At 36.3% G+C, this 19,343-nt stretch overlaps 1 protein-coding gene across 3 annotated transcripts; it reads right to left on the bottom strand.

Moving 5' to 3' along the window:
• Positions 1 to 7,640: 7,640 nt before the first annotated feature.
• LOC131932765 (innexin unc-9-like) lies at positions 7,641 to 17,659 on the bottom strand. Of its 3 annotated transcripts, none has more exons than XM_059289680.1 (5): positions 17,509 to 17,659; positions 13,913 to 14,048; positions 11,003 to 11,147; positions 10,211 to 10,305; positions 7,641 to 8,686 (listed from the first exon to the last, which is right to left on the bottom strand). In XM_059289680.1, exons 1-5 carry the CDS (start codon positions 17,520 to 17,522, stop codon positions 7,685 to 7,687), a joined length of 1,392 nt encoding a protein of 463 aa, XP_059145663.1. In that variant the 5' UTR covers positions 17,523 to 17,659; the 3' UTR covers positions 7,641 to 7,684. The 3 variants fall into 3 exon arrangements, with proteins under 3 accessions (XP_059145663.1, XP_059145662.1, XP_059145664.1); XM_059289679.1 differs by lacking the exon at positions 17,509 to 17,659 and adding an exon at positions 14,602 to 14,805; XM_059289681.1 differs by lacking the exons at positions 11,003 to 11,147; positions 13,913 to 14,048; positions 17,509 to 17,659 and adding an exon at positions 10,843 to 10,976.
• Positions 17,660 to 19,343: the final 1,684 nt, after the last annotated feature.

The following is a 19,343-nucleotide window of genomic DNA, read 5'->3' as shown; positions in this document are numbered from 1 at the left end:
CTGTTTAATGTCTGGCGTCTAATCTGAAACTTGAAATTATTAAATATGTAAGGTTGGTTAAAGGCTAGCGTAAAAAAACAATCAATGTTTAAGTCGAGTAAAGGTTTTGTTTTCTGATCTGTGAATAAGTCAACTTTTCCGGGTTAATAATGCAGTATTAAACACGATCTTACTACGTCATTAGCAATAGTTTATCAAGTATTTGCGACTCACAAAAAATGAATGTTTTCTTTAAGTTAGCCGCGAAAATTTAAAACGTATTAGTTTAAACTAACAGGCACGCTTAGAGGTGACGCGTGGATGCTATTTCAGTCCTTCTCTCTATCTTTTTCTGCCCGGCTCTCTCACTTCATATCTCTCTCTGTCTCTCTCCGTCTCTATAGGTCTCTCTTTGTATCTCTCTTTAACACTCTATTTTTATATCGCGCTCTCTGTTTCTCTCTTCATATCTCTCTGTCTCGTTCTCTCCGCGTCTGTCTCCGTCTCTTTCTCTCCGTTTTTCTCTGTCTCCTTTTCATTCACACTGTTTCTCTCTTTCTCTCAATCTCTCAGCATTTTTATCTCTTTTGTTAACTCTGTTTTATCTCTTTGTTGTATCAGAGGCGTAGCGAGGGGGGGGGGGGCGGGGGGGGACGACATATGTCCCCGGACGCCGACCTTAGGTGGGGCGCCAAATTGAAAGTTTGAGAGGGGGGGGTGCAAATGAAAAGTTCGAGGGGGGCGGGTTGAAATCAAAAGTTTGAGGGGGGGGGGTGCAAATGAAAAGTTCGAGGAAGGGGGGGGGGGGTGCAAATCGAAAGTTTGTCTCTGGGTGCCGGGAATGGTCGCTACGCCTCTGTGTTTTATCTCCCTCTTTGTCTCTTTATATTTTTTTCTTTCCGCCTCTCTCTGTCTACGTCTCTCTCTCTCTCGCTCTCTTCGAAATTCTTGTCAAACTGGTTACCTTTCTAAGGGACACTGGGAATAGGTACCATTGCTGAGCTGTGGTTTCTGTCTCGAAATTGGCAATATCTTAACAATAACCGTGCCTCAACAGGGATTTGTAACAAAACATCATATTTAATACGTAATTGATATAATCTAAATTGACGGAAAATTTATAACATATTCATCAAAATCTTTAACATTTTTGCCTAGACTATTTTGGCGTCGGCAAGGTGAGGCTATGTGTGTTATAACCCCCCCCCCCCCCTTTCCCCCTCAACCCAGACGATTCTGGCTATCGCCACTGGTCTAGACTGACTGTCGCGAAAAATAATGCATCAAGTTGATGTGAAAATATAAAATGTACGCATCAAATTCTTTAAATTTCAGTCTAGACTGACTGTCAGTGTCGTAATGCAAGAATACTTTAAATAAATTATAAGTAGAGTTACTTCCCTATAAATATTCTGTTGAACGCTAATCCAAAAACTAATCCGCATTTTAGAGTCCAATGCTTTTATTAAAGTGTGTTTACTTTTTTTTTTTGGTGGATTTAAAAGTTTTCTTTTTATTATAACGTTATTGAAATTTAAAAAAAATATATTTCACAAAGCGTCAACCTTCATAGTTGTGTGACTCATGTTAGGGAAAGAAAAGGCGAGTGGGCGTAATGTTGACCACACTATCCATTCGCGGTTAAGAAACAGATAAACTCTACTGGTTTCCGGTGTGTATCGTCGGCCTCATGCATGCTTCCGGTCGTTGGTTGAGTCCGAATACTTATTGGTGCAGTAGCGTAGCCAGGACCGTCTCATGGGGGGGGGGGGGTTCAAATTTTTACCCCCTCATACTTTATATATATACCGAGGGGTCTATGGGGGGGTTATTACACCCCCCCCCTAACCCCCTCCCCCTGCCTACGCCACTGGGTGGTCGACTGTTCTCGTTCTCCCTCTAAGCGCAGTTCTTAATCCAGTTCTCTACACACTGCACTTCATCTACCAGCGATGGGTCGCTTTAAAGAAAAAAGCTTGTTAATAATCACGAAATCGATGTCATTGGTTTCAAAGCGTCGGTTATCTCAATATTGAAATAATATCTCTCAAACTGTCAAAAAATGAACGTATTCAATTTTAAATACATCAAATACATAGCATACTATTGTAAGATATCAAAACAAGACATTGCATCAAAAGACAATATATAACGTCATTCATGAGATTTCTTAAGGGAAAGGTAAAATTATCAGGTCCTATGTTTTGTAATGCGGTTATCAGTGTTTCTTCCAGGTATCACTTCGGAGGGGGAGGGGTGGGTTAGCCCGAAGAAAGTCTACAGTCACCCCCCCTCCTCCCCCCGAACGAAATGGAATTTATATAGAAAACATACTTTTACCAGTGTCCGCCCCGAAAAATTTGTCCGCCCCCCCCCCCCCCCCCACCCAAAAATAAAATAAAATATATCAAGTGCCCCCCCCCCCCCCCCACCAACACGGAGAAAAAAAAGGTCTGGAAGAAACACTGGCGGTTAATGTGTACAAACCATTCCAGAGATGGTAACCGATGATATTTATTCAACCCTTTAGCTAGCTAATGATTTTACAATAGGAAGGTTTGCAGTGCATTTTAAGATCAGTATTGTAAATGTTTGAATCTTTTATTTAGTCCGATAAGCTACGACTTAGTTAGAATGAGATTTTACTTAACAATGTTATATCAGTCGCCAGCTAATACTATGTTGTAGAGAGAAAGGTATATTATTCGATGTTGTGTTTCAAAATCACATACCACACATACAGAAACACGACATTTGAAATATGAAAAAATAATTTCTAGTCTAGTAGTAGATCTAGCTTTTCTAGTATGTTATGGCTTTTTAATATGTTTAATTATTTATTAAATATAAAAATACTAGATGTAGATCTATTCTAATTTATAAACTTAATCTTAATACTTAATACTCAATATTTCAAAAATACTAATACTAACTAGATCTAGATCTATATTCTATAGAATAGATCTTTTTATAGTTAGTTAAGTAACTTTATATTAATATATTGTACGTCAGTAGATCTATTAAGTATAAGTCAAATAGTAGAGATCTATTCTAGTCTAGATCTAGAAGTTATATAATATTATATATTTTATAAAAATCTATATTAAATAAGTCAAGTATTTTAATTTAATAGTAATAATAGATAAGTTAAATAAATTAGGCCCATAGTTTATATTATAAATGTATAGCTAGGATAGACTAGTTTTAGAGACTAGTCATATAGTAAATGGTTAATCTTAGTAATTAGTTAGTAGGGCACTACATACACCTAGTCTAATAAATGATTAGTCTAATTAGTTAAAATAATTGTTAAAATATATTTACTTTAGTAGTAGTTACTAGTAGTATTAGTAAGTATAGTTACTCTATACAGTTACTAGGTATATTATAATACACACAACCTCAGAATTGCAAAATCATAACATTAGTGAATCAATTATTTAGTAGGCCAATAATTTCTATATTAATTTAATTGTAATAGTTAATAGCCTACTTACTAAATTACTACATCTGTACAAAATACATTTTATTTTTGATAATTTAGGCAGATGACAGTCCTAATAGGCCTACTTCAATTACATTGTTATTCTTATTATGATTAGGGCATAGTTAGAGGTAATTACTAATTAGACTTATGATGACTTATGTTAGTCAAATAACTAATAGATTCATATTTAATAGCAGTAGGTCTATAGGCTTAAAATAGTATTGTAAAAATAAAGTATGCTTCATTTTTACAGTTGTCATATTACTTTTAGTTTCAGTAGGCCTACCTAGACTGTAGATTTAGATGTAGTAGCTTAGTAATAGTCAAGTAGGCCTGTGATAGGGTAGGTATATAGTATTGGTATGTAAGTTAAACAAAGTTAACTAGGCTTAATAAGGCTACAATTTTAAAATGTAAAAATTACATGTAGCCTAAATAAAAGGCTACAGACTAGTACATTAAATAATATCCAAAATTTAAGTTAATCTAGATTAGTAAGTCTAACAGTAATTTTAGGCGTCTAATAATAATAGTAAAAATTACTGAATAGAAGAGCAGGCTTACTAATGAAGAGCTGTCTTATTTTAGTTCTACTTAATTAACTTAATATATGATCTTTAGAACTTAAAATGCAGAATATTTGATAAAGCCAAAAGGTGTCAATTGTCATAGATGGATTAACTTACTAATCAAATTAATATAATTAACCTAATATTTATTCTAGTATGTGTATGAATTAATGATAGTTATAGCAGCCTAGTTTGAATATCAATTTTCAACTAATTCCTGAGGTGGCTAAACATAAGTAGTAGATCTTTATTGATACCTTTTTCTTTTTTTTTTAACGATATATACATGACTTTTGGACTCTTTTGAAGGCCTATTGTATTTAACGACAAACTCATTACATTAAAATATTAAAAGTAAACTATTAGACCTATATTTTAAATGAGTGGTAATGGTTAGATAGCCCATACAATCCAATACACATCATTGCTTTATGATCTTTATAAGACAGATAAATATTTATAACATTAAGAGTTGAAAGTATGTAAACATAATGAGTTTAATATAACAGTTTATGAAATTTATTTATGTTTTTTTTTAGATACTGTGGATTATACAACTGTATACAGAGAAGACAAAAGTCAAGATGAAGCTCAATTAAAAAACTGATCCATGGATACATTTTGGACCCAAGAAAACTTGTTCATATTGAACAACTATTTTTTATTATGTTAGTTCTGAATAAATATGGTAATTAAAAAAAGAAAATCATTAACTTTGTTATGTTTATTTTTTTTTCAGCACTGGTTGTGTGTGCTGGTGTAAGCGGAAACTAATTATCGCTACCTAGTTTTTAAGAATATGGTGCTGAAGTAGATTTCACCTAGTTAAGTTGCCTCTCCATATTAATAAATTGTATGGTCAGCAAAATGTCAAACAACTTTTACTAAGTTTTACTGTCTATAAGCTGCTTTGAATTTGAATCAGAGACAACCTAAAGGATTAAAATTTCAACTCAAGAACTTTTGCTTTAGCAAATGTGTTCACAAATATGTAGTCCCACTCTAAGTCTTACATTTGCATATATCTATCATAGATGTAAAACATAATGATAAGGGAAGAATCAAGAATATGGTTTTTTGTCAATTCTAGCCATACAAGCATATAAATGTAGACCAGGCTTAGTGGAGCATGGCTGATAACTAACCATCAACCACAAATACAGCAAACTGTAATCATTGCCTGTTTCCTGGTAATGTGTTGTTATTGGCTGTGCAAGTTTATGAACATTTTGTAATTGTTTATATATTACAAAAGAAAAAGATTGTTGCTGATCAGATGCATTCCAGATATTTGAGGAAAAGATGTTTTCTATACTATAAGGATAGGCAGCTATAGCAAATGAGGTTAGGGGAAATGTTAAGATAAACTATTTAATAATTGTAATGACAGAGACACCATCACAGCAACAAATGTAATTTGGTTTGTATGACTAATTAATGAATATCCTATAAATAATAGCAAAATGCTGTAGTGGTCGTCCATCAGACTTTGAGGTGGTGGGGGAGATTTGAACCTTTGTGTCAAGGGTAGGAGGGGGTTCAGAAAGTAAAATGACACTTTTCCATGTTTAACAAACACTCATGTTAAGAAACTGAATTTAAGCCTTTATTTGCATTATTAAAAGTTATTTTATAAATTTTTATAAAATGATTCATCAATAGGCCTACATTGAATGTTGGAAAAGCCCATAGGTCTAAATATTTTATGAAAATCGCTGCAATGGGGGGGGGGGGGGGGGTTAGGTTTACTTTTTTGGGGAAGGGGGAGGTCTGGCATCGTTGTGACATCGTTAATAGATGACCCCCATATTCAGAGGTCGATCTAGATTGATTAGGCCTATATTAAAATGGTGATATTAATTACGCTTTACTTATTATTACAATGGAATATAGCCTAGTAGTTTATTTATATTAAATAATATAACATCCCCTTGCACCACAACACCCTGACTATACTAATCCAAATAAAAATAAAAATGTTTGGTAAATTACTATTATGTTATTAGTAATTTTGTGTTTAAAATATGTCTAGCCTTAGTAAAACCGGAAGTGACTTTGTACTTATTTCACAAATGGTATAAAATATTCAATTTTGGTTCAAAAATATGCTTTCTGGCAACACAAAGTGGAACCACTTTTGGAACCACTTTTCCTACCTATTGTTCAAATTTGTACTTTTCAATATTTTATCAGCACACAACATAAAGCTGCGCGTAATGATTTCTTACACCAGTCTTATTACAGCACATTTTTGTATATGTGAGTTATCAAGCGCAGTGGTGTGCATTTTGATATCAAATTATATATTCCTGTAACTAATTTACACATAGAGTTGTATCAGAGGAATTTTTTGTACGTTCAATATTTTTACTCAAGTGAGAATAGCTAAAACAGAATGCTACCCAGGCTTGCAAACAAGTATTAGGAATAGCATATAATTCTTACATAGACAAATTAATTAAAACCACATTATTTCACTAAATCCAGAAGTAACGTTCACACAATGAAAAAAATTGGGTATTAAACATAATTGGTTTATGTGGAAACATACGGTTTAAATTTGTATTTCAATGTTTTAAATATTGTCTGACCAAAAATTAAGCTAAACAATTTTAGCGCCTTATACTTTAATGTAATAAAATAAACCGGGAGTGATCTCCCCTAAACTTTCTCGAATATTCTTATATAACTTGGAATATAGACATGATTTTTAATTACTTAAACTTTTCAAAATAGAATAGAATCTCATAGAAAAAAACATTCGAACGCAAAAACAAAATGTGCATAATAGTGCGCAATATTATTAGTACTTTATAAATTTACATGCGTTTTTTGAGAAATCGGAAATAGCGTAAATTAGTACTTTCGGTCAACGGAAATTACTCAAAATTTGACAGAATGTAGAAAATAAAAATCTTTTACTTACACGTGAAATTTCATTTGGCTATCTGAAATAGTACTTAAGTTATAGGCTTTAGAAAAATTCAAAGTAGAAAAAGTACCACTTCCGGTTATCGGAAATCGTTCAAAAGTTGACCAGGATCTACGATTTTGATAAAATACTTATATATGAAATTTCATCAACCTAGCTGTAACGGTACTCAAGTTATCGTGTTTACACACAGACAGATAGACACACACACAGGCAGACACACAGACATACGGACAAGATTGCAAAATTATGTTTTTCCGTATCAGTGAGGTGTAAAACGTCGAGATTTGTAAACATCTGGATTTTCTTTTTGCACGATTACATGACTTTCTCTATACTTCGTATATACGAGAAAGTAATAATTTACGAAGAAGTTCAAGGGAGATCACTCCCGCTTTATTAATGCTTAGAATTATGTTGATTATTGAAATGTCAAATTAAAATTTATGAAGAATATCTACTTGATAATATATGATTTTTTTTAAATCGGGCAAAAGGCACTTGAGTAAGTGACGTTTGTGATTTTTCCGCTTTCGGGCAAGTGTCCATTTAGGCATTTATCGCATACAGTAAAGTATCCAATAAGGAAAACGGCAAACGAAAACTGTCTTTCGGGATTTTGACGTAATAAATAATACTCCAAAGCATTAAATATTAAATAAAAGTTATTAAATAAAAAGTTTTTAGATTTATTCCAGTTTTATAAAAACAAATATTTTATTCATTAACTTCCAATTTTTCTTGATGTTCCGGTACTGCTACTACCCCCACAGAATCCAATTTCGTTTCGTCACATATCGTCATATTCGAGTTGTCTTTATATTTTTGAACTGCTCGGTATCTATCCCATAATGCACATACAACTTCCGACAGCAACATTTTATCCGAGTTTTGTTCTAACAAACGTAACACTAAAACTCCGTCGCTTTTGAGATAGTTTTCGATGAAATCTTTTTGAACGTTCTTACACGCGTTTTCATTGGTTGGTTTAAAAGCCATCATGGCGATGCCGATCTCTAAAGATGGGTATGATTGGACGGTTTTCATAAACGTTTTACTGAAAAGTATAGTCGAGCATGGGGGTTTCGTTTTCACCGCCCAGATCACCATGTTTACAAAAGTGACGATGAATAAAAACAACAACCAGAAATACTCTACGACAAAAACCTTCTCTAGCAGAAGATTCAACGCCATTGTGCACTGAATTTTATACTCGGCTGGTGTCGAACTACCCCCGCTGGGGTTTGATCCAGTGCTTCCTTCCACGACGAAATCACACAACAGAAGACGCGGGAAATTGTTCGAATCCTGCCAGTCCCCGTATGTAAACACACTATTCAACACGACCAGACCGTACTTCCAAAAATTCACATCCAAAAGCACTGTCATTATCCCGAAATTCCCAACAACGTTCACGATATTTAAACACTTGTAGCAAATATACAACGATGAGAGATAACTCCCTGACTGTTTTTCAAGACAGAATAAAATCGACAGAAGTTTAGCTGAGTGTTTTCCGGCAAATTTGAACCGGTAGTTCCGGTGTCCGGTGATCCAGTTCTCGAAGTACGCCACGACCTCGTCTTTCTTGAGCTTCCTGGAGTTGTCGTCGGCAGCGTTCTGAGACTCTTGGACCAGGGTTTGGATTTTCTGAATGTCCGCGTTGGACGCTGAGCTGAGGTGACACCAAATAAAGTTCGGGAGTTTAAACAGAAAAGCCTGAAAAAATAAAAGTACAGACTAGATATCTACTTGCAATTTTACTAGAAAAGCTGGTGTAGATATGTATGTGTATTATTTATACATACTAACTCCTTTACTTATATAACTAAATAATAATCCTTTATAACAGTTTTCATGTACATTCGCGTATACGAAATAATACCTGTATTTTTATCTATTTTATACAATAGTCCCTGTATTTTTATTTTCTATACTGGATACAACGAAAAGTTTGTAGAATTAACACACAAATTACTTTAAGACATTTTAAGGCCGTTTTATTTCCGCTAATATAAGAAATAATTATCATTAAAACAGTTTTTAAAAACCCACGCTTTCTGATTGAACTAAAAAGTAGAAAATAAATGCCATACATCACAATAATGCAAGCGATCACTCTACTATAATCGATCGCTAACTGCGTGCGCATTATGACAAAAAATGAAAATCGTGGGGCGCCGAAGTAAAATTTTTTTATTGGTAATTGTTAATATAAGATGTAAAAGTTATATTACTATTGATTAGATAATACTATTGAGTTTTATTAGGGAGCTTGTAGAGAGTCAACAGTATTAAAAACTGTAAGAAAATCACGGCGCCCCACGTTTTTCATTTTTTGTCATTATGCGCACGCAGTTAGCGATCGCTTATAGTAGAGTGATCGCTTGCATTATTGTGATGTATAGCATTTATTTTCTACTTTTTAGTTCAATCAGAAAACGTGGGTTTTTAAAAACTTTTTTAATGATAATTATTTTCTACTTTTTAGTCTTTGTCTGTTTGTTTGCATTCAAATCTTGATATCGATTTTATCTTCTCGCATTCACTTTTTTTTTGGGTAAACGAAGACAATTCGTAAAAAACACGTGCCTTTACCTATCATAAGCCAGAAGAGGGAAAGTACCGAATCTTGTTTTATCAAATTACAATTACTAGGTTATGTCCCTTTTCCCCCACGTTTTTTTTGTACAAATCAATATGGGTCTAAAATGATCAATAACATTTTTCCATGGATCAATTTAGTAATAATAATAATTGAATATTGTATTGTCATCGGAAACAAAGCTTCCCTGAAAAATTCAGCGCGCTAGCTAACTGGGAAGTGCCCGAAATTTCGATCGCAAGATTTGATTGGAAAAACAAACAAACAAACAAATAAACAAATAAACAGACGCGAAAGCAAGTTAAAGAAAACGTGGGAAAATGGCAGTTATGTATTTTACATCTGTCCTATTATGCGTTACGAATCGTTGAGCCTGGTAGGACAACGGTTCAAAAGAACACAATCAGCTAACTCTTCTTATGTGGTTCAACCAAAAGAATACATTCGATCCACTACACACTAGAAGAAATTTCAGTTTTTTTTACAACACAACTCTTCCATTCCAGCGAGCGGTCACCTCCACTCCAGTTCACACATCACTCCAGTCATTCCCCTCACCTACACACTTGCCAGGGGAGACCACTCTGCTACACAGTGTCAACATTTTAAAGCTACCATTGTGACAATCTCATACTCACTTGTAAAATAAAGATGAGTGTAGCCCATCTGAAGAATGCGGTGCCAAAGTCTACCAATGGGGCTGGGCGTGATGGGTCCAAGACACCTCCAAAGGCTAAAGAATAATCAATACATTAAGATGTAAAAAGCTACAAACTGACTTTTAATTAAAGATGTTTTTGTTGATTACACTAAAAAAAAAATACAAACCTAGTGATAAACGCGAGTATTAGAAATCAATACTTGTGAATTTCTCTACGCAATTTTGGAAACATGGGATACGTCAGCTTTTAGCAATACACAATAAACATATTGTGTCGTAAATAGCTATAAACTGACTTTAACGTAATATATTTTTGTTGATTACACTAACAAATATACTCACCAACCTTGTAATAAAAGATAATAATTTGCAAAAATACATAAAAATATAAATCTTCAACAAGTCTGTGTCTTAAACATATCAATAACAAGAAAGTACTTAACAAACTCATTACCTTGGGTGTCGTTGAGCACCCCCTCCTTCTCGTACTGTGGGTAGCACATATCATGACACGAAAGTACTTAACCCATTACCTTGGGTGTCGTTGAGCACCCCTTCTCTCTCGTACTGCGGGTAGCACATATGACATGAAAGTACTTAACCCATTACCTTGGGTGTCATTGATTACCCCATCCCTCTCGTACTGCGGGTAGCACATATCATGACAAGAAATGACTTAACAAACTCATTGCCTTGGGTGTAGTTGGGCACCCCCTCCCTCTCGTACTGTGGGTAGCACATATGACACGAAAGGACTTAAACCCATTACCTTGGGTGTCATTGATTCCCCCCTCCCTCTCGTACTGCGGGTAGCGTAGCTTGTGCGTCCAGCAGTAGCTGTTGATGTGTTCTCTGTAACTGTCCTCAGGAAAACCTTTGGGCGCCCAACAGCTGATTGGCTTACCGACGTACTCCTGGGGATATATCGTTGGTTTACCCTTAAAGCTTTATAATGTACGAGCCGGCCCGCGGCATAACATACGCCGCTATTTAGTTGTTTCTAATTTTCAATAATTCATAATTTGTGAATTCGACAGTACCAACGCTGACACTGAAAATATTTCTTTAAAACACTATAAGTAGCTCGTTAAGGACCATAACCCCCCCCTTCCTCCTCCCCCCCCCCTACGTTTAAAATCGTTGGCTCTGCTTGTAAACATTTAGAGTGAACACAGCTCACTAAAACCATGTAGGGGTGGGGAGGTAGGGAGAGCGTTTGCAGCTTGTTTTCTAACGGCTCGAAGAGGAGAATTATATATATAGATATGATTTGTTTACGCTTAAAGCTTAGCGACGTACACCATTGGTTTACCCTTAAAGTTTACAGACGTACATCATTGGCTTACCCTTAAAGCTTTCAGACGAACAATCATCGGCTTACCTTTAAAACTTACAGAGGTACACCATTGGTTTAAGCTTAAAGTTTACCCACGTATTCCTGCAGATACACCATTCATCCACCATTACAACCTGCTCATAGAGTAAGCGCTACCGACATTTTTCTGGCTATTTAGTATAGGCTTAAAAATATATTCCTGAAACTTGATATACTCTCATTCAGAGAAACTAAGCCCATTATTACAAAAACACAAATATATTAAACCTAACCCTGTCAGATTTACGATAATTTTGACTCCTGGCATTCTTTCTATCAGAGATACTTAGCTCTTACTTACACAACCAAGGACGGCGTGCTCTAGCGGTAGAGAGCTAGAATGCTAACTCGAGTCTCGTGTTCGAATCCTGGTTCAAATTCCTCTGATGGGAAACCATAAAAAGCGGCTGGGCATAGTGCTGGCCACACTATACCTTCATATGCCGGGGTCTCTGAAGCAGATGAACTCTACTTCATCTGCCCCATGATGATAAAAAACAAACCTATAATATTCAAAACACAATCCATACGAGTCTTTTGTTTTAAATACATTAACCATAACCCTATTAAATTTCAGAATACCGTTGCCAGCAAGCTTTCTTACATTGGCTCCCACAATAATCCGAGTTGAATCTCCATGGCCAGTGACGCTTAGGGAATTTATCTAAACTCTAGAACTATTCCGAAAGTTAATTTAAGCTAAATTCCGGAAAAAGCAGAGACCCTTTACAAAGAATTCTCTTGCTTTTTTTTTCTTTTAACAGGTTTCTTTTTTTTTAGTCGTGGTGGTATTTTGGAGGAGGGGAGTATAAAGGGCGGTATGTCTCTCTAGTCAACCCTGCATATGAGACCATCGCAAAAAATAAATAAAAACATAACAAGATTTTTGTCCATGTATAGACCGATGCAAAATATACAGTTTTAAATTGAGTTGTTTGAAAAATGTATTGCAGGACAATTGACCACGGATGGACACTTTATCTGCTAGATATACGTACATCACGTGACCGACCGTCAATCACGTGACCGACCGTCCATCACGTGCCCAACCGTCCATCACTTGACCAACCGTCCATCACGTGACCAACCGTCCATCACGTGACCAACCGTCCATCACGTAACCAACCGTCCATCACATGCCCAACCGTCCATCACGTAACCAACCGTCCATCACGTAACCCACCGTCCATCACATGCCCAACCGTCCATCACGTAACCAACCGTCCATCACGTGTCCAACCGTCCATCACGTAACCAACCGTCCATCACGTGACGAGCCGTCCATCACGTGCCCAACCGTCCATCACGTAACCAACCGTCCATCACATGACCAGCCGTCCATCACGTGACCAACCGTCCATCACGTGACCAGCCGTCCATCACGTGACCAACCGTCCATCACGTAACCAACCATCCATCACGTGACCAGCCGTCCATCACTTGACCGACCGTCCATCACGTGACCGACCGTCCATCACGTGCCCAACCGTCCATCACGTGACCAGCCGCCCATCACTTGACCGACCGTCCATCACGTGACCACCCGTCCATCACGTGACTAATTGTCCAGCACGTGACCGACCGTCCATCACGTGACCAGCCGCCCATCACGTGACCGACCGTCCATCACGTGACCATCCGTCCATCACGTGACCGACCGTCCATCACGTGACCAACCGTCCATCACGTGACTAATTGTCCATCACATGACCAACCGTCCATCACGTGACCAACCGTCCATCACGTGACCAACCGTCCATCACGTGACTAATTGTCCATCACGTGACCGATTGTCCATCACGTGACCATCCGTCCATCACGTGACTAATTGTCCATCACGTGACCGACCGTCCATCACGTGACCAGCCGCCCATCACGTGACCAACCGTCCATCACGTGACCAACCGTCCATCACGTGACCATCCGTCCATCACGTGACCGACCGTCCATCACGTGACCAACCGTCCATCACGTGACTAATTGTCCATCACGTGACCAACCGTCCATCACGTGACCAACCGTCCATCAGGTGACCAACCGTCCATCACGTGACTAATTGTCCATCACGTGACCGACCTTCCATCACGTGACCATCCGTCCATCACGTGACTATTTGTCCATCACGTGACCGACCGTCCATCACGTGACCAGCCGCGCATCACGTGACCGACCGTCCATCACGTGACCATCCGTCCATCACGTGACCGACCGTCCATCACGTGACCAACCGTCCATGACGTGACCTTTAATTAATCACGTGACCAGCAGTTCTTCACGAGACCAAAACCGTCAAGCTCCACTCACCTGTAGACCGATGCCAATGGCGAACACGATCATGAGACCGACTGTGACGAAATGGTGCAGCCTGTCAACAACGTCCTCGCCTTTCACCGGCTGTTTCAGTACAGCGTTGGTGAACTTGTCTACAATGGAGTCTACGCTGTGAAGTACATGCATTTTGTATGTGGACGTCAGTTATGTGAATGCGTGTGTGTAAGTATTCAACATTTTGTACATCATACCTCCACTATACATACATACCTTTTTCACCGTTCACTACACCCTACCCATACACAAAAAAACACACCTATAGAGTAAGGTTGAACCCTACCGTAAAGAAAGATTTGGCTTCTACTAGACATAATATTAGCAGGCTGAATTACGGTCGCAGTATAACTGCATATTAATACAGATATTCATCTCTCTCTTATTATCACGTTATCATTCTATCTCTCTCTATATATATATCTGTCTCTCTCATATATATATATATATATATATATATATATATATATATATATATATATATATATATATATATATATATATATATATATATATATATATATTTATATATATACATATGTACATATGTACATATATATATATATATATATATATATATATATATATATATATATATATATATATATATATATAAATTATTATATTACCTACGGCTATAAAGTATGCAATATCAAAGTGAATTTTACCTGGTAAATTCCGTTATCATTGAAGTCATGTTGCATAACACTATATCAGTACTAACATTTTATTCCTTTAAACTAGTTAAACTAATCTATTCTTGTACTTTATTGCAGTAAAACATACACACAGATTTACATCTTCGTTTAACATATATTTTAACTTTATCTTGGAGTTATGATTTAAAAATAAGGATATAGAATCTATGTCCCTATGTGTCTACCTGCTGGTACACACACCTAGACCTGGTCTCAAGGTATTTCGATGCCAGACTAGGCTTAATTTATGCTGGTTGGTTTATGATAGGGCACATACACTCTATCAACGCTTGAGTGATCCAGACATGATTTATGCAATGTGGATATTGTATCACTTGTGTTTATGAATAGGAGTGTTATTCTTCACACCATGATTTACAGCTAGCTGTTCTATTTATATCTAACGTTTGACGTTGTATAAAAACAGCTGTATGAACTAGTCGTGTGTGCTGTTTACGTGGGTAGAGTGAACTATGTCGATTTTATCAATCTGCTTAATACTAAATCCGTGTTGTCTATGTACGGATATGATGAAAATGTATGAAGAAAAGCTTAAGGATTATTTAAATGTAGGACTAAAGGCTGTGACGTAAAGCATGTCAGACAACGCACAACGCTTTGGCAAAATAATTGTTTTTACTTTTTAAAAATCGCATTTTAGTATACAATCCTAATCTGGTACACTTGGGTTAGACAAACCTAGGTTCAGATTTTAATCGAACGCATAGTGGCGTAATATGTGATTGAAAGCTATACTATTTATTTATCTGTCATAGATTTCGGAATTATCAAGATTAATATGAGTATCTAATAGCTATCAAAGCTGAAAATAAAAGGTAGGGGATGGGTTTAAATATTACTAGTATTTTAAGATCGCTTCTAATGTTTTGATTTAGATAAAAGATCGTAGTCAAATACATGGCTTAATCACTCTCAAGTTAGGCTTAAGCTTTTGTTTTTACATTTTTGTGAATAAAAAGACTCAAGTGAAAAAATTACCAACAAAAAGTGACGCCATTTAAAAAGAACTTAATATTAGAATCTGAGACACACATTCGTTTTTACAACACCGTGTAATTAAAGTCAAAGGGAGACAACACAGAACGTTAACTAACAAAAAAGGTGCGTCTTCAGTGATCCGTCAATGTCAGCTCTAGTGAAGACGGTCACGCTCTGGATCACACAGTTGTCAACAATTAGTCGTCATAGAGTCCGGGTTATTGATGGTCATAAAAATAGATTGATGTGTAACGTGTACATACGCAATACCATGAGATAAGGTCGTAATTGTTTTGATTCTAATTTATTCCCGGCGGTATAAGAGAAAGGGACATAACTACATTTTGGGGGGAAAAGTTACCTCCCCTTACCCCCTGTCGACATACCTTCCACGTAAAATAATTCCCACATAAATTAACAGTTTTATTATCATTGTAGACGTCAAGATTTAAGACACAATGTCTTACTAAGACTAGTTGATTCACACCATCTCTCCTAAACAACCACTCGCTACAAAAGTCTGAACCCCGCCCATCTTTTGTTTGAGACACCATTTATTCACGGCCCATAATGGTAACATTTAAACGTTACCATATGCTATGGTATCTAATGTAAACTACAAAATATAAACTACACAATTAATTGTCATGTTTCTGTTTATTTACTATCGTGCAATTAGATTTCCCTTACCCAGTTACGAGTACTAATTCCAAATGTTTTCTGTTATAGATAATATAATAAAAATAATATGCTTCTAGACTGATTATGATCATGCTACTGAGAAAATATATAAAGAACTAAGTGAGCGCATGGGACATGGGTATAGAAACAAGTAGAACACTAATAATCCTTTGGTCAACTGCCGGTTAAAAGGGGGGGGGGGGGGGGAGGGGCATTCAAAAATGACGTCACGTTTGTTTGACGTTTTTATTTTTATCTTCCCCGTCCCTCTCCCTACTGTGGCACATCGTTAAAAAAGCCAGATTCCCACATCTATAAAAACGTTATACCTTGGCCAACATGATTTTGTCTGTCAAAAATATCGATTTCAACTGAGCATGCTGCTCAAATCTGAGGTCACAGAAACAAGTGAACTCTACTTCACCTGTCCATCTCCTACCGTGTACAAAAGACAACTTTATCATACACGTCTAAAAAAAAGTCACGCCTCAGCTCACATGTCTTTTGCTTTTTATAGTATTTTCTGAGCTTGAACCACAGGTAGGTGTGTGTTCGTGTTTGTGTATGTGAGTGTATGTTGTCCAGCCAATAACCTTCTGTGTTGATTATAGTGTTGATTACATGTTCATTAGTAGTTTACTTCCCTTTATATACGTTTTGATATTTTTTAAAATTTCATTTTGAAAAAAATATAGCATTGTAATCCAACCCATTTAGAGGCTTTTCAATTCGCAAAGTATTAGCCATATGAACAGCACGGTTTAATGGTAAACACACAAGTATTCAATTCGATTTGAAAGGGTTCGAGTCCGCATGTAATCAAACCCATATATCTATAATACGTTGCTAATTTAAGTCGAAAAAGAAGATAACTTGTTTAAGTCATGACCACATAATCCCTATACACCCCTAAATAAACAAATCAGATATACTCTACTTCATCAGCAATTCCTAAGCAACAAGAACTTACTGTTATTTACAAAAAGTGTACGCAATGTTTTGGATCACTAGACTCTGTTCTAACTATAAATTTAACCCTATTCCTAAATACATTTTTTTTAATTAACCAAAACCCAATTTTATCTCAGATACTTGTAAAAAAACGTTTTTGACTAATCAAGAATATCTTTGTTTTCTTCATACATTCGAAACATATCAGCTAAAAATCAAAACAAAAAACTACCTTAAACTACTTACACATTTGTGCCCATTGTTACGCTTCATCCGCTCCTTTAAAATCACGACATACACGAATAATTATCCTAACTCTATGCGTTTAACGAAGTCCCCTAACATTAACTTCACCAAACAATCTATCATGTGCTTTTGCGTCCTGCGTCAACAACCACACAAGGTAGTGATGTTTTCGTGTGCTGGTTGAAATGATTCATATCTTGTTTTTAAACCTTTTCTAACAGTTAGTATTTTCAACTGTTACACCTGTAGCCAGTCATGTAGAACCGGTTTTGAGAATAGTTGCTTAAATAAAGCTGATCATCTGGCTTTTGCACATATTCTTTACATAAACTGTATACCACACATTGTGTAGTAATACATTTTATCTTGGCATTGTGGTAGGTTGGGGGTGGGTCCGACACAGAATGACAGTAAGTGATAAATGGTATTATACAAATGAATTAAATTCCCTTTTCGGCCAAGCAAAGTAGAGTTAATCTATTTTTGTGACGTCGGCATGTGACGGAATAGTGTTATTAGCACTCCAACCCGCTTCCTTTATTTTCACTAATCTGAGTTAGGTACCCATCATAGCTGGTTGGACTCAACTGACTTGAACCCGGATTTAAATTCGATACTCTCGGGATAGCGGCGTAGCGCTCTACCGCTGAAGTTGGATGGATCATACATATCACATTTTTGGGACGTGTTATGTGAGCATTATCTGATAGTAATGGTTTACAAGGTTACGTTTTTCTTACATACTGGATTCAACCACAACCGCCCCATCTCTAGCTATGTATAAGACCAACTTGTTAATCCCCAAACCCGCTGTACTTTACGGTCTACTGACCACATAAGACGTTATCAGCCCAACCCAAACGCGGGATGCACAAATCACCCAAACGTGACCTGATTTTTATAAAAAAGAAAAAAAATAGTGACGTCATTTTTGTTTTGATCGTACACGTCTTTGATTGGTTGGTGTTCTCACTTGACTCTAATTCAATCTACAAGATTTAATCTATAAAAGTATTAAGTTTATTTATATAGAATCAATACATTCTATAAATTATAGTATTATTAGTTAAAAGCAATAAAAGATAAATACATGCAATATTACATAAGTAGAGAATATAAAATATCTCATTTTTTGTACTGATTTTCCAGCTTTGATTATCCATTCTAAGGGGGATAACAAGAAAATAATTTCAATATTTCTTACATCCCTAGTTATCTCTACTTAAAACGCTTTGTAAACAAAAACATCAACACGTCTCTTCATTTAACTGATTGGGAATTGGGATCTGTGGCTATCATAGCTGACTATGGTTTGAACACGTTATTTATGATTTAGTAGTTTTTTTCTGTCAACAGGATGTGACTTACATGACTGTGTTTAAATCAAATATTGTTTTACTTTATAAGTAGCCTGTTAACCTGTTACTGCTAAAATATAGATTTGTTATTTATAATCTTTCTAAACCAAGGGTCGGCAACCTGCGGCTCGCGAGCCGCATACGGCTCTTTTGATGTCCAGATGCGGCTCTCCAGCTCCTTGTACAAATATAAATAGTTATATAATTCAATTTTTCTGGACGGTGGTGTACGAGTTTACCCTGCGTTCAGTGGGATGGAAGATAACCCTACTGAGAACCAAAGGATAGAAGCGAACGATGCAAGTTATTCAAACCGATATCCAAACCAGTTAGTCTGAGTTTGCCGTGTTGAGGCCTGACTGGCTAATGGGAGACACCTCCTGAGCCGGTGATGTCCGTAAAGAAAAAAAAAAGTTAACAGCTTCTAAAGTGGATTAGATAGTCCTATATTTTTATTATTTGACTATTATTCTGGCG

The sequence above is a fragment of the Physella acuta genome, unplaced genomic scaffold, assembly GCF_028476545.2.
Source record: "Physella acuta isolate Inbredline_101_S28 unplaced genomic scaffold, ASM2847654v3 ptg002274l, whole genome shotgun sequence".
Lineage (NCBI taxonomy): Eukaryota > Metazoa > Mollusca > Gastropoda > Physidae > Physella > Physella acuta.
This window is presented reverse-complemented; position numbering and strand designations above follow the sequence as displayed.